Source organism: Malus domestica, chromosome 06 (genome assembly GCF_042453785.1).
Source record: "Malus domestica chromosome 06, GDT2T_hap1".
NCBI lineage: Eukaryota > Viridiplantae > Streptophyta > Magnoliopsida > Rosales > Rosaceae > Malus > Malus domestica.
Genome location: NC_091666.1, coordinates 34,987,490 through 35,003,836, shown reverse-complemented (window position 1 = coordinate 35,003,836; position 16,347 = coordinate 34,987,490). Strand labels below are relative to the sequence as shown.

Sequence of the window (16,347 nt, the reverse complement as noted above, 5' to 3'; positions counted from 1 at the left end):
CGATTTCGATGTAAGTTCCCTTCTCTGTCGAGGACCTCCAATATTTGTGGTACCATTTCGAAATCTTTTAAGCCGTCTCCCTTTTCGGCCTTACGGCCTACGAGACAGAACGCATCGCATGATTAGATGCTTACCTTGACCTATGAAATGCTTGAATCACATATCAAGAGTAAGCTCGTGCCATGACATAAGTCCCGGACCCAATTTCATTTTTCGACGAACCCAAGGCCAATGGATAAACCGAGAAGGCTTATATGGACATATCGCAGGAACATACCCCAGTGCCAGCCGCAGAAGACCAAGCCAACATTATCCATACGAATGACACGTCGCCAGAATGTCCGGAAGTAGATCGTGACCCAATGAGTTATTCGGTCCTTGATAACATGGAAATCAACATGGTTCATGTATTACCCGCTAAGTTCCAGCCAATCGTGTCCCAACCAAATTTCCTGGATGACGACGTGGTTGCCGAAGAAGCCACACAAGTTGATTTTGTGGCCACTGAAGAGATTGAGCTGACCACAAAGGAAGACAAACTCAAAGCAGCTCTTGTGAAGTTGTTTCCTTGTTCTTCTTCGGCCAACCTTCATCATTTGAAGCCGTTGTATGTTTCAACTTACATCGAATGATATCCAGTTTCCAAAATCTGTGTTGACTGCAGAGCAACGGTCAACATCATGCTTGTTTTCATCATGAAAGCACTACGTCGTTCTAGCGACGAACTTATTCCATCAGGAATCACCATAAGTAGCTTCGTCAGTGATAAGTCCCAAAGCAAAGGGGCATACCATCTTAAAGACTGAACCGGTCTAATTCACAACTACCAATCAATGGGAAATTTTTAAAGAAATACTATGCAATTACTTGGGAGATGCAAGAATAAAAAGTTCACTTCATTAATTTTGCAAAAAGGTGTACATGTGAAGTTACAAAAGATTCATACAGTTGATTACTAAACTTAAAATCCTAAGGTGTCGAAGGAATGAAGGCTTTAAGAGCGGCCTTCAGTTCTAACCACCTTACTTCACCCATTGTGATTTCGGCTTGTCTTGTTTTGTTATTAAGCTGAAGTTGCTGTATCTGCTTTGCGCCAGCCATGAAGTCTGTTAGTCAAGCCCTATTCGCTTCAAATTCCTTTTCGAGTTCTGAAGCAAAAGCTGACCTTTGTCGTTGAAGTTCGGCAATTTGATGATCAAGGCCGGCCATCCATGTTTTCTTTGCTTTTATGGCCTTAACCTCCGGCCGACGGGCTTCATGAGCTATCTTTGCAGCCTTTAGTTTATCCTCGCCCCACTTTCAAAAGTAGTAAAGTACTGCCGAGTTTACTCAAGGATATTGGATAAATGGACGACATTTTTGGTGATCAGCAAGCCACCGGTGCAAGATCGTTCAGGCACTCTCCTACAGAGTTGAGGCCTTTACATTGAAGGACTTGTAAGGTCAAAATGGATAGAAGTTCCTGCAACTTGGCGAAGACATTGGATTCGACCGCTGGCGTGGAAGGCTCGGCCGACGTGGCAGATGGCCCAGCTACTGTAGAAGTACTTGAGAGGAGAATGTCGAGCTCGACTTCCCATGAATGCTGCGCATGAAAAGATTTTAGGAAAAAGGAAACTCATAAAGAAGATAACAGAGAAAATTTGTTTTAGACCTGCCGAGATGAGACTTCGGCCATGTCCCCTAGTTCATTGCTCGAACCTAGAGAGCTTAATGGCCGAGCCCAATGTTTAAGATTGCTTCTCAATTCATGCAACCGTTGAAGGTTATCTATGTTCGCGGCTACTGAGGTGGCCAGGAAATATAGATAACACCATTTGGCGCATAGAATTTTCGATGAAACGAGTAATTAGGTACTTGACATTTAATATTTTTTGGTTTAGAATTCTAAAGCAGGAAGTTAATAGAATGATAATGAAGGTTCTTACAAAGGCCGAAGTAACCTTCTGTGGAGTAATGCTGAGATTCTGATCTTGGGGATGAATCGGCGTTTCTGCTGTCACTTCCGTCTCGACAGTAGGTACCGCTTCATGCCCCGCGTTTGCTTTGACAGCAGGAGAGTTGACTTGGCCAGCCATTTCGATCACCAGCTAAGGAATGGTGGGTGGCAGTTCGGCCAGTTGGGGGCACTTCACCAACAAAGGTTATTTGCTCTCGTCCTTCTAGACAAAAAAATGTTGTTCATTAGTTGGGAGGTCCAATTAAATAGAAAAATTACTAACAAAAATGGTCGTACCTTTTCTTTGACGACGATTATTGGTTTCTTTTTTAGATTTGGGGATGGGTTATTCTTAGCCAGAGTGGCCACCTTCCCACAGCAACAGCTATTGAGCCAACTGCAGGAGTAACAATCGGTCCTTGAATTGCAGGACCCTCGACCAATGGAACGACGACTGGTTCGACCACGGATGGAACAGTAGGGGGAACTTAAGTCGTTTGGTCCATCAGAGAGCAGTTGCCCTTGTTGTTTGACTTGAAATCACAAGAATACCTCGATCCCCCTTCTTTGGTTTCTTTTTTATGCGTTTTTTGGGTGGGGCAACGTTACCAACCGCTCCTATCTCTGGTTGAGGTCGTTTGCTTGGTGTGATTGGTATAGTAGTGGCCGCCATTGGAGTATGAGAGGCCGTAGGAGCTTGAACAGTTGCAGCTTTCTTTGGAGGGGCATGCTTCTTTTTCGCTGCAACCGTCGTGGCCGTGTTGGCATGCTTTATTGGACAACTCACTGAAAATAAACTCAAGTTAGGATGAAAGTTTTTGAGCAAGAAATAGAAATAAATAAATGACGTATACCTTGGGCTGTTTCTTTGGATTTTGGGGTGGGAGCTTCCTTTGGATGATCGTCGAAGACCTTTTAGACAATATCTTCGACCGGCATGCTAAAGAACTCTTGGATGTATGTGTCCCACCAATCAGCAAATGTGCTAGTGCTGTGAGTTTCAGGGACGTTCGGCCAAAGGTGGAATTTCATGCACCTTTCTTGAAATTCTCGCTCGGCCTCTTTACATTATTTCTCTGACAAACCAGAGATGCGTTCTCGACTTAGAAGAGAGTGGGAAGTAAGTAGAGGTACAGGGCAGCCTTAGAGGTAGCCAAGTTGTCGAGCGGTAAAGTGGGGGTGGTAGATTTCTCAACTCTCTTGCCGAGCATCACAACCAAGATGAAGGTCACGAGTTAGCATGATCGCCCTCTATTTTTGTCGAAGATCAGTGTCTTCGGTCTCATCCTATGCTGAGGATGGAAGCTTGATGGAGGAAGGGTACTCATGACGATGACAGATGAGGAATTCAGCGTTAGAAAGATCTTCTAGGCCGATGAAGTACTTGAAAACTTCCTCGGCCGAGTGAGGAAAAGTTGGTCTAAAGACCAATTGAAGACCTAACGCTTCAGAAGACTTGAAGCTGGGGATTTATGGCCTCAAAGAGGCGAAGTAAACTTGCAACTAGAGCTGGAAAACCCAGAGTGGGCCGTTTTGGTGCGGATCAATTTTGGCAACGATCGCTTCGGCCAGGCAGCGCATGAGGTTGGCGAGGATGACCGAACTAAGAGCTAGGGTGTGAACACTGGCCAGGGCTTCGGCCACTTGCATGTTTTCAATCAAACACTTATTTGACTTAGTACAAATAATAAATTGGTTGTACCAATAAAATTGGAAGGCTTTATGTTCTCCATTTCGTAGATCTTCCTCCCCTCGGTCAGCAAAGTGTTGGATAATAGTGTTATGGTTGAATAAGTTCTTATGCATCTTCTGAACTTCTTCTTTTGGGGCTTCTTGGTCATTCTTCTTTAAGGCTTCGACGGCACGTTCGTCGAATAATGATTTAAGGTTCAAGTCAAATTGATATCCAGGAAGAACAACATCAACTGGAAACCATATGGAGAAGTGCCAAGGATGGCTGATATGTCGAGCATGGTCAGGCCAATGGGGCCGAAGGGAAGTACCATTGTGTTGGTGGCCAAGCACCAAAAACTCAAGGCTGCCATGAGAAGCTGTCGGTCTATGACAATTTCAACAGTCGAGAGCTTGATGGCATCATAAATGCCAAGAGTTTTCCACTTCGTGCTAAAAAACTTTTCCATTCGTTCGACCCAAGCTGCCCATGCTGCTGTGGTCGAAGGCCAAGCTCCTTGAGGCCTGGTCGAATCCCACTTCGACCACTCATACCCCTGGAGTAAGGGTTTCAAGCAGTGGGTCTTGAGCATTTCGGTAATGGCCTTTTGAACGACGTCCTTGAAAAGCGGTCCTAAGATCTGATGGGTGGCTTCTGAGTCACTTGCAAACCGTAGGGTCTTGATGGCATTTTGATCGATGAAGTCATCGCATTTGGCGCACTCCTTAGAAAGCTTAGTAATAAAGGTGTTGGAGACCATTGTTGAATATTCGAGAAATTTTTTGGGACTAGGAAGTTTTCTGGATTTCGAAATCTTCTGGGCTGTGAGAACAAATGGCAATAAGGATTCGAGAATTTTGAAATCGTAAAGTTTGAATGAAGGAGAGTTGGGTATTTATAGGCATTTTTGGAGGAAGATCAACATTTTTGTTTTGAAATGGGGATGAAATCGATCGGATGATTTGGAAATCATGATGGATATTCAACGAATCCAAGTGAAAGAACCGGAAAATTCACGGATCGAGATTGCACGATGGCATGTGACGGCGACTTAATGGTGAAAAGACATTTGAGTGTCCGCATGTCTTAAAAAGGCCAAAAACTCGCAAATCAAGGTTGCAATGATGATGTATGGTAGAAAGTTTATTTATAAGGGGGCGTTTTAGTATCAAATGTCATCATTCAAGACAAACATGCCAAGGAGATGCCGAGTGGCAGGAAGTCTGACGAGTTTGAGATTGTGTAGTCATACCTCATAAATGTGTATGAGTGGTTGGGATTTTCAAGGTTTTTTAGGGATATACTGAAAGATTTGTTTCACTTTTTCAAGGTTGATGCTCAGCCATGTGTTTTAGGTTGAAGAAGTGAAACAAAGGGGCAATGTTTGGACCCAAAATGTTATTTTCGGTCGAGCTCAGAAATATTCTCGGCCCAATGATGCTTATTTCAAATTTTATCATGGGCTGGCCCTGTCGAGATTGGCCGAATCCTGTTATGAATGGGATTATTTCGGATAAAGGTGAAGTAGTCGAATCCTTGTATAATAAGGAGTCTCAAAGCTAAAGTACTTGGGATTAGGAGATGAACTTGGTTTGTTTAAAGGTTTGGTTCAAAGTCCTATGGAGATTAGGATTGGTCGAAGTTTAACCAAACGGGTTTGAAGAGTTCTGGTCATAATATATTTCTAGTTCAGCCATAGGGGCTATCACTGCTATAAATAGAGGAGGGAGTGCATCATTCAAGCCCTCTCCAATTCAACACACAAACTGTCATGCTCAAACTCTCGCTCTACGTGAAACCTCTCAACAACCTTGATATTTTTATTTTATTTTTCTACCAACACATCTTTAGTTTGGATAAACAGCATTATGAAGGCAACCAGTGACATCTTCAGTTTGGATAAACATCACTGGAGCCGTAGAATCAGCAGATCGATGAACACCTTCAGTTTGTATAAACAACACTTCTTCGAGACCAACTGGTTACCTATCCAAGTCTCGGTCGACAAGGATTTTCGAGTCCTTGTTGGTAGATGTCATCTCATCAGCCTTCTCGGCGAAGTGAGATGTTACTAGGTTACTACATTCGGCACACTAAGAGTCGAATTTGATATTGAATTTCGCAGAACTAGCAGCATTGTCTTCAGGCTCTAGAACTCAAAGGCCAATACGTGTTCCTTCCTCGGCCGCAGTCACAAGATTAAGAAGTCAGCAGCGAGCTTAACGCAATATCAACACATTTTACTCCTTAGCCGAGCTTGGCCGACGAGTTGGCACACCCCGCACACAACAAAAGGACATAGTTAGTTTATTAATTACTCGGCCTGCATGCCATATAGGCTTGATAGTTTTTAGGATCAACAGATACTGATATGCCTGTTTGACAAATGATATACATGCATGTTTGGCAAATGATACTATTATGCCTATTTGGCAAGTGATATATATGCTTGTTTGGCAAATGAAGAGTTTTGATACTGTTACTGATACTGATACAACTAGTTAGCACTTTATACGACATATGTTTTATGAAAGGTTTTATGGGATGCTATGGTTTTCGAAAAAACCTATTACATATTAGACTATTGATGTTTTCATAAAATTTTGGGGGTTAGTATGTTGGTAACTATTTCAGTGTGTGTGTGTGTGTATATATATATATATCAACTTGGTCCACTCATGTTTGTTTTGCGCTCCCTTAGGATTTAGATTTGAGACGTATGATCCCAACATCAAAACACTTCCGTATCGGCATCTTCGAGTCCTCTCGGTGTAGGACCCATTCCTTGTTCATTCAATTTTTATATTATTTCTTTTAGTGTTCTAGATTAGATATGTGCTTTGAACACGTTCCTCTTGACATATTAATTATATTTAAATTTATAAAGTCCTATTTAATTCTTGTTCTCATGCATTCTAAATTGCTTGCGTCACATTCGGGTATCGGCCAGCACGTGACCAACCCGATATCTCGAGGACATTGGGACTGGAGCGTGTCAGTTTAAATATGATTACCCTGTGGACAGTATGAGGGTCGTTAGAATGGGGCCCCGAGCCCGTCAATCCAAAATTCCAACAATTTCAATTAGCCTATGTTCAATACTTACTCAGTAAGATATGTCACGATCAAATGACTATAAATGTGTAGGAATATTTAAGAAGAATAAATCTTAGGATAAAAGTTGTACCTCCGGTCAAGAGCCTGCACCAAGTTCTTCATATTTCCAACTAGAAGAGCGAAAGCCAAGACACCTAGGGCAATGCAGCCAATTATAAAAAGGACTTCCCAACCAAAATAGCTCGGAACTAGATTTCCAGCCACGGTACCGAGTGTCTGCTTAATGTAAATGACATGGTTATTTTCAATCAGCTTTGTAATGAGACCATGCCAAAACAAGATTATGATGGACAATTAACTTAACTGAGTATAAAGTAAGAATTGTACAGTTATTTTAAATGATTTGTGGCCAAAAGAAGGGACAAATGGAAGCGATACCTGGAATCCCCAAAACAATCCGTACACATATCTAGTGACTATACTCTTTTGTGTTGTAAGAGAGGCAGTTTGGTAGTAAACTCCGTAAGTATAGCCACTTGAAGTTAAACACGCACTAGCATTCGCATTGTTTATCCAGCTATCACGTGATGGATTATCTACTCCAGAATCTCCAAATTCATTTCCACGCCCACAATCTATGAAGCTCAGACACCCATTAATTCCAGATATACCGCAGGCATCTCGAAAACATTGATTAACCCTCTGGGACAAGAAAGAGGGTAAGTAAGTGAATGATTGATTAACCCTCGACATTATTTGAAAGTCACGATATTATCCATTACAAATACAACAATGAAAAAAAAGAACTATCATATTAAAAGATCCTTTAATAAGAGGGATTCTTATTTTTTTTTTTTAATGGGGATTAGGTGTGGGGCCCACTCCACATCGAATTTCAACGATCCGAACGCCGATTTTGCTAGTCTCGATTGATAGATCATCTTTGCAAAAATTCAATTCAATCCGAAACCATTTGCCTATTTAATTATCAATATCAAATTTCATTGTTTCTTATATAACAAAGTATTCGTTCATTTCTTTAAACCCAATTAGATGTCTTAAACATTTCCGATTTGGCTAATATTTTGCAAGGATGATCTATGAGGTACAACTTGAAAAATAAACAGTTCGAATCATTAAAGTTCGATGTGGTGTGGACTCTACAACTAATCCTCATTTTTATAAAAAAATGACCATCCTTTCCCATAAAGATTTCCATCATATTAAATCATAATATTGCAAGTTTAAGCAAATAGATAAAGATGCAATTTTTCCCATTTTCGCAGGCATGAAAAGTTATCACCAAGTCTGCTTCCTTGCTTGACAAAAAGGTGAGAAGAGATTGTATATGGACCTTGAATAATTCTGGACATGCAAAATGAAGACACACGAGGAACATAAACATGTATATCGCAGGAAACTTCCGAGAGTTAAGAATAAAACCTTTTCCACCCACCTGTAGCCCCATGAGGTACCAGCACGATCCAACAATGTGGCTAGCCAACACAAAAATGAGAATATTTATTACAAAATTTGCCCCCGCTGACTCAAATATGAAGCCACTTGGAGTCTGACCAGCGAGCAGAGGCAGAAACCTAAATAACCTGGGAATATACTGAACAAGAACTGAAGCACGTAAAAGATTTTTTGCATAATTTGCTCTTAATCCCAAGTTGTCTGGTAGAACTAACAGTATTATGATCTGCAAACAATATAAAGAACAACTTACCACATGGGAAGCAAAGATGTGCTTACATTAGACAGAAAAAGTCGCAATGTCATGTTAGTGTATTAATAGATATATTGACAGATGCATACAATTTAGGGTAGATTGAGAGGGCAGCAGGCAGGGGTTATCACCCTCCCTCGGCAAAGCCACTGAAAAACAGTTTTCTTCCATGGCAAAGAGCAATGAGAAACTTGTTGAATTCTAATCTAGTCTTGGGACGAGTCCAGCCCATGTTGAAAAGGCAATACAAAAAGATTCATACAAATGCTAGATAATCTAGCAAGAAGCATGTCGGTGAATACATAGGAAATGCTAGAGAATTCTAGCACCAAAGTCGGTGCATCATGCATGCATATTAATATGCTAGACAATTCTAGCATTTTAGATTATTAAGTCGGCAAGGATGTTTGATGAATTGTTATAGAAAACTCTAGAATAATTAAAACTTGTGGCTAGGAGGAACTTAGTCCAATTGCACCGACTTGGTGAGTCGGTTATTGCTTACCTATAAATTTAGGTGTGTGTGTGTGTGTTGCAATGTAGCAAGAAGAAGTGAGAGCAAGTAAGAGAGCAAGAAGTGTGAGAGTGTGAGAGTGTTTGAGTGTTTCCTCTTGTACTAAGTTTGTGAGTGAATAAAAATCTCGTGTAATACATTGAGTGTTCTTTCTTTCTCTTGCCTATTAATTCCGCTGCATTACATTCTTCTTTGTGAGATAAACATCTCCAAAGTAGTGAAGTCTTTTTAAGCCCCAACAAAGTGGTATCAGAGCTATGGCTGGCAACGCTATGGCAGCCTTCCAAATTCCAGTGCTCGACAACAACAACTTCGATAATTGGAGTATCAAAATGAAAGCCCTTTTGGGAGCACACGATGTATGGGAAGTCGTGGAGAAATGCTACACTGAGCCAGAAGATGAAGCTACTCTGTCCCAACCCCAGAAGGAAAGTTTGAAAGATTCAAGAAAGAGAGACGAGAAGGCTCTCTACCTCATCTACCAAACATTAGATGACAATGGCTTTGAGAAGGTCTCGAGTGCAACCTCTGCCAAGCAAGCATGGGAGAAGCTTCAAACCTCTTACAAAGGAGCCGAACAAGTGAAAAAGGTTCGTCTTCAAGTACTAAGAGGTGAGTTCGAATCTCTACAAATGAAAGGGTCTGAATCAATCTCTGATTATTTTTCAAGAGTCTTAGCCGTTTCCAATCAATTAAAAAGAAACGGAGAAAAGTTAGAAGATGTTAGAATTATGGAGAAGATACTACGCTCGTTGGACCCCAAGTTCGAGCACATTGTCGCGACGATTGAAGAAACAAAAAACTTGGAAGAAATTAGTATAGAGCAATTAATGAGTTCGTTACAAGCATATGAAGAGAAACATAAGAAGAGGTAAGGGAATGATGAGCATCTCCTCAAGACACATGTCCAGCCAAAGAAGAAAGAAGAAAGCTTGGACAATGAGAGAAACCAGTACGAAAGAAGTCGTGGTTGAGGTCGCGGACGTGGACGTGGTTGGAACTTCAACAACCATAGCAACTACGAAAGAGGAGAAAGCTCAATAAAAGGTCGTGGAAGAGGGCGCTCAAACTTGAGGTATGCAAAATCTCAAGTTCAATGCTACAACTGTCAAAAGTTTGGGCATTATGCTTGGGAATGTTGAGCTTTAAGCAACAAGCCTGATGAGAAAGTCAATTATGTGAAAGAAGAGAAAGAAGATAATGGCATTGTGCTACTAGCATGCAAGAACAATGATGGAGACCAAGACTATACATGGTACCTTGACACCGGCGCTAGCAACCACATGTGCGGAAGAAGAAGCATGTTCGTAGAGCTCAATGAATCGGTGAGTGGCAACGTTTCTTTTGGAGACGAATCCAAAATACCCGTCAAAGGAAAAGGTAACATCCTTATTCCCCTAAAAAATGGCGGTCACCAATTAATTTCAAATGTCTACTACGTGCCTAATATGAAAAGCAACATTTTGAGCTTGGGATAACTCTTAGAAAAAGGTTATGAAATTCACATGAAAAATTATAGCATTTTTCTTAGATATGACAAAGGAAGATTAATTGCCAAGGTGAAAATGTCAAAGAATAGGATGTTTCCTATGAACATTCAAAACGATGTTGCAAAGTGTCTCAAGATATGTTACAAAGACACATCCTGGCTTTGGCATCTTCATTTTGTGCATCTTAACTTTGGGGGACTGGAGTTATTATCCAAGAACAAGATGGTGAGAGGCTTACCGTGCATCAGTCGCCCTGATCAAGCTTGCGAAGGATGTTTACTTGGGAAACAGTTCAGGAAAAGCTTTCCAAAGGAGTCGACCACAAAAGCCTAGAAGCCACTCGAGCTCATTCACACCGATGTGTGCGGTCCAATAAAACCAAGCTCTTTGGGTAAAAATAATTATTTCCTTATCTTCATTGATGATTTTTCAAGGAAAACCTGGGTGTATTTCTTAAAGCAGAAATCAGAGGTATTTGGAGCATTCAAGAAGTTCAAAGCTGCTGTAGAGAAAGAAAGTGGTTGCAAGATCAAAGTCATGAGATCTGATCAAGGAGGAGAATTCACTTCAAAGGAGTTTCAAGAATTCTGTGAAGCAAATGGAATTCATCGACCTTTGACAGTTCCAAGATCCCCTCAACAAAATGGTGTGGCGGAAAGAAAAAATCGAACCATCCTCGACATGGCTCAAAGCATGCTCAAAAGCAAGAGATTGCCTAAGGAGTTGTGGGCAGAAGCGGTAGCATGTGCTATCTACCTATCCAATCGGTCTCCAACAAGAAGTGTGTGGGGAAAGACTCCACAAGAAGCATGGAGTGGAAGAAAACCAGGTATCTCTCATCTAAGAATTTTTGGAAGCATAGCCCATGTACATGTACCAGACGAGAGGAGAACCAAACTCGACGACAAAAGTGAGAAGTTCATCTTCATCGGCTACGATTTAAATTCAAAAGGCTATAAACTGTATAATCCAAACATTGGGAAAATGGTGACCAGTCGAGACGTGACGTTCGATAAAGAAGGAGAATGAAATTTTTGCTCTCATGCAGATGATCTTCACTTCTTTCCTCAGCTTGAAGAAGAGAATGAACAAGGGATGATGGAGCAAGCAAGAGAGGTTCAACAAGAATCCACTACTCCACCTGCTTCACCAACATCAACCAATCATGGTAATTCACCAGCATCAGCATCATCAAGTGAAAGTCTAAATGAAAGAGAAGTATCACGTACAAGAAGTCTACGAGATCTTTATGAGGTAGCTGAAAGACTCGATAATCCTACACTTTTCTGTCTCTCTGATTGTGAACTAGTTGACTTCCAAGAAGCAATTGAAGATACTAAGTGGAGGAAAGCAATGGATGAAGAAATTAAAGCAATCCAGAAGAACGATACATGGGAACTCGCTATTCTTCCGAAATGACATAAAGTCATCGGAGTCAAGTGGGTGTATAAGACAAAGAAGAATGCCAATGGAGAGGTTGAAAGATACAAGGCGAGACTCGTGGCGAAGGGCTATAGTCAAAGAGCCAGAATCGACTATGATGAGGTATTTGCACCCGTTGCTCGGTTGGAAACTATACGATTACTAATTTCTTTGGCAGCTCAAAACAAATGGAAGATTCAACAAATGGATGTGAAATCCGCTTTCCTAAATGGAGTCCTTAAAGAAGAAGTCTACATTCAGCAATCACCAGGCTATGAAATCAAAGAGCATAAAGACAAAGTTTTGAAGCTGAAGTAAGCCCTCTATGGGTTAAAACAAGCTCCACGAGCATGGAATAGTCGCATTGACAAGTACTTCCAAGAAAACAACTTCACCAAGTGCCCTCATGAACATGCTCTCTACGTCAAAGTCAAAGATGGAGATATTCTAATTGTGTGCTTATATGTGGATGATCTAATCTTCACCGGAAGTAATCCAAGCATGTATGAAGAGTTCAAAAGAGTGATGACCAAAGAATTCGAGATGACCGACATCGGGATGATGGCATACTACCTAGGCATTGAAGTCAAGCAGAACAAAGAAGGCATTTTCATCTCCCAAGAAAGCTACACAAAGGAGATACTGAAAAAGTTCAAAATGGACGACTGCAAGCCCATAAGCACACCAGTGGAGTGTGGAGTCAAACTAACCAAGCATGACGAAGGAGAAAGTGTAGATCTAACATTTTCAAGAGTTTAGTTGGAAGCTTGCGCTACTTGACTTGCACAAGACCAGATATTCTCTATGCCGTCGGATTAGTCAGTTGCTACATGGAGAATCCCACAACTACACATTTGAAGACAGCTAAAAGAATTCTTCGATACCTTAAAGGTACTGTTAACTTTGGCTTGTTCTATTTAAGTTCTAGTAACTACAAACTTGTTGGATATAGCGACAGTGATTGGGCAGGAGATTCCGACGACAGAAAAAACACTACTGGATTTGTGTTCTTCATGGGAGACACTGCATTCACATGGATGTCAAAGAAGCAACCGATTGTCACTCTCTCTACCTGCGAAGCTGAATACGTAGCTGCTACCTCTTGTGTCTGTCATGCAATCTGGCTAAGAAACTTGCTGAAAGAATTAAGCATGCCACAAGAAGAGCCAACAGAGATTTATGTCGATAACAAGTCTGCAATAGCTCTAGCAAAGAATTCAGTATTCCATGACAGGAGCAAACACATAGATACCCGCTATCATTACATAAGAGAGTGTATTGCAAGAAAGGATGTGCAAGTGGAATACGTGAAGTCTCAAGACCAAGTCGCCGACATATTCACCAAGCCACTCAAACAAGAAGACTTTGTCAGATTAAGAAACTCAATCGGCATCACAAGACAAGATTAAGGGGGGGATGTTGAATTCTAATCTAGTCTTGGGACGAGTCCAGCCCATGTTGAAAAGGCAATACAAGATTCATACAAATGCTAGATAATTCTAGCAAGAAGCATGTTGGTGAATACATAGGAAATGCTAGAGAATTCTAGCACCAAAGTCGGTGCATCATGCATGCATATTAATATGCTAGACAATTCTAGCATTTTAGATTATTAAGTCGGCAAGGATGTTTGATGAATTGTTATAGAAACTCTAGAATAATTAAAACTTGTGGCTAGGAGGAACTTAGTCCAATTGCACCGACTTGGTGAGTCGGTTATTGCTTGCCTATAAATTTAGGTGTGTGTGTGTGTGTTGCAATGTAGCAAGAAGAAGTGAGAGCAAGTAAGAGAGCAAGAAGTGTGAGAGTGTGAGAGTGTTTGAGTGTTTCCTCTTGTACTAAGTTTGTGAGTGAATAAAAATCTTGTGTAATACATTGAGTGTTCTTTCTTTCTCTTGCCTATTAATTCCGCTGCATTACATTCTTCTTTGTGAGATAAACGTCTCCAAAGTAGTGAAGTCTTTTTAAGCCCCAACAAAACTTGCTTGAACTATTAAATGGATGTAAAAAAATACCACTAAAGCAAGGGAAACCAATAATACAGAATATCATGCTCGTGTTTGTGTGTATGTGTGTGTGTGTGTGTGAGAGAGAGAGAGAGAGAGAGAGAGAGAGAGAGAGAGAGAGAGAGAGAGAGAGAGAGAGAGAGAGAGAGAGAGAGAGGGAGAGAGAGAGTTTACCTGAGGCAGCGGTAATACAGCAAAAAAGTCTAGTAGCAAATATCCTTGAAGGTAATTCAGAGCGATTTTCTTCGGATGGTCAACTAAATCGCCAGCACCAACCCCCCTAGACTCAGGACCCACATAAGCCAATCTAAACTGCGGAGAGAGGGGGAGAGAGATTCATTTATCTGTCAAGGGTTGAGACTAATCAACCTACCTCATCCACAACATTTATTTAACTTCTAAATGCGATCTGAATGTATGAGAGGGAAGGAAATCTTACCTGAAGGAGTATGTGCATTAGGTATATGAAATCAGTCATGCTTCTGAAAATCACAAGTCTTGTCGTCAAAGGCCAATCAAGAACTATACAGTTCTTATCCTGCATTCAAAGACGGGGAAATCAAGCTCAAAGGGAAGCAACATCACAACGAAGTGAACTAAAAAAATATCTCATCTTCTCCATAGAAATCTATCATTACAAATAAATACCTAAAGTGTGTAAATTGGAAAACCAAACTAGTTCTCGGCTAACTGATAGTTCCAAACTAAATCATAAAATGACAAGGAAGAACCAAGGAAATACCTGGTCAACGAGCAGCAGGAAGAAAAACAGTGGGTCTACAAAAATTGATATTATGCAAGAAATGACGAAAAACGTATCCCATTGTTGCACCACTTTAGCATGAGGGTTCATAACTCCAGGTATATATGGACGCAGAAAAGAGAAGAAACTCCTTGCACTGCCTTTGGCATCCCCATACAGAGCACTATAAAACTACAAACAGTTGACGATAAAAGAAATATGCATAAGTTTCTTGGAGTGCTTATATCTTGTCATTCCAAAAAAATAAAAGAAATAGGGAAGGAAGCAGTGACGAGAAAGAAAAAGATATACAATGCAGCTTGAGAGGAACTACTGCTTTGTAAGTGCTTTTGCACACAGAGAATGTAAGTACAGATATTATTTCATGCTCTCCAGAATCTCTCTTAATTGCATTGTTAACACAAAAAATAGTCATGTTCTCTTGCCCTTCGTCAACTCTTTTTTTTATTGTCAAACGATATATTTTATTAGATTAGATGTTAGATTAGTCACTGATGGTGTACAAACCCATGTCGTTATGCAAGGGCTCAACTTTTCCTTTCCACCACTAAAGGGCCACTTGCGCCCGTCAACTTATCAAGTAGTGTAATATACTACATGAGCTTTTACCATGCAGCAATATCCTAATCATTTGACAGGATTAGATGCAGAACTAGACATATTTACTACGTGGCAATAATGCATAGCATTTAATAAAAGACAGCACCTAAATGTCTACAAATAATGTACACAAGTTAAAAGAAAATTCCTTTGATTAGGGGGAGAAAAACACCTTGGAATCAAATATCTCTGAAGTCCTTCGATGAGCAGCCTTGGGATTGTATGTTGGGCAAGTTGTGCAGTAAGGATCATTGCACAGCCCCAGCTGGCCAGATCTCAGCAAGTGTTCATTTTTACCCGCATAGTTTTCATCCGTCCATTCGTTCTGGTTTGTTGCATTGGTACAAGGAAAAGTTTCTCCTGCAGGTTCCACCGCTTCTTGCCCTGCTGTTAGAGCTTGAGCTGCCCGGAAAATGCTATCAGGCCTGTCGTTAGTGTATAATGGACCACTCACAGGTCCGAAAAGAGGTTTGCTTTGGCTCCCTAATGGACCAGTATGACCTTCAAGTCTATGTTCCCCTTCATATGACGTGTCCGAGTCCATAGAGCTCATGGGAATGGAAACTGATGCCTTTCGGTTTTGGGACACAAATGTGTCGAACAGTAGCTGGCCATTATCTTCTGAGTATTGCGGAAGAGTGTTTGGTAGGATGGGTACCTCAGTTCCATTATAACCAGCAGCCATTTCTCACAAATCGAACCTAAAAACGAAGATTGTGATTTTCGAGTAGAATTACTATACGATTAGTACAATGTTAGAATTACATAAGTGTGTTGGTCGTGAGTCCTTTATTAGGGAGGTTTTGTTTATAAAGTTAATTATTTGTTTCCTTATTCAATAAGGATTGTATAGGATTGTATATGTATATATTTCAAAGAAAGTAATAGGAGATATTTTATTCTTGTCAAATTCTATTTGGTATCACGAGCCTAGCCGTAACCCTAGTTCCTCCCGTAACCTTTGTTTTCCCGTAACCCTACTTTTTCCTTTCCTCCCACCGGACTAGTTCTGCCCTTCTTCCCGCAGACCTCAGTTCGCTTGAGTGGGGGTAGTAGTGTCGTGTGTATTGCAGTGTGGTGGGACACTGTTTTTCAACGTGCAGTTTTCTCTGATTTGTTCCCGAAGGTAATATGGCATCTGCGGAAGGTAGTGGT

The 16,347-nt window shown here is 40.9% G+C and overlaps 1 protein-coding gene and 1 long non-coding RNA gene across 2 annotated transcripts in view; both read right to left on the bottom strand.

The window, feature by feature from the left end:
- LOC103438334 (probable cyclic nucleotide-gated ion channel 20, chloroplastic) overlaps positions 1-16,347 on the bottom strand; it is a 31,008-nt gene that overhangs the window by 9,677 nt on the left and 4,984 nt on the right. Inside the window, exons 2-8 of the mRNA XM_029104129.2 lie at positions 15,365-15,893; positions 14,572-14,763; positions 14,269-14,367; positions 14,004-14,141; positions 8,125-8,370; positions 7,107-7,370; positions 6,799-6,944 (exon numbers count right to left, since the gene is read on the bottom strand). Coding sequence (XP_028959962.1) covers positions 6,799-6,944; positions 7,107-7,370; positions 8,125-8,370; positions 14,004-14,141; positions 14,269-14,367; positions 14,572-14,763; positions 15,365-15,877 — 1,598 coding nt within the window. The 5' untranslated portion in view covers positions 15,878-15,893. The remainder of the gene's footprint in view (positions 1-6,798; positions 6,945-7,106; positions 7,371-8,124; positions 8,371-14,003; positions 14,142-14,268; positions 14,368-14,571; positions 14,764-15,364; positions 15,894-16,347) is intronic.
- On the bottom strand, positions 876-5,997 carry LOC139196732 (uncharacterized). Its single transcript, XR_011581844.1, has 3 exons — positions 2,794-5,997; positions 1,929-2,725; positions 876-1,585 (listed from the first exon to the last, which is right to left on the bottom strand). It is a non-coding gene; the product is annotated as an uncharacterized lncRNA (long non-coding RNA).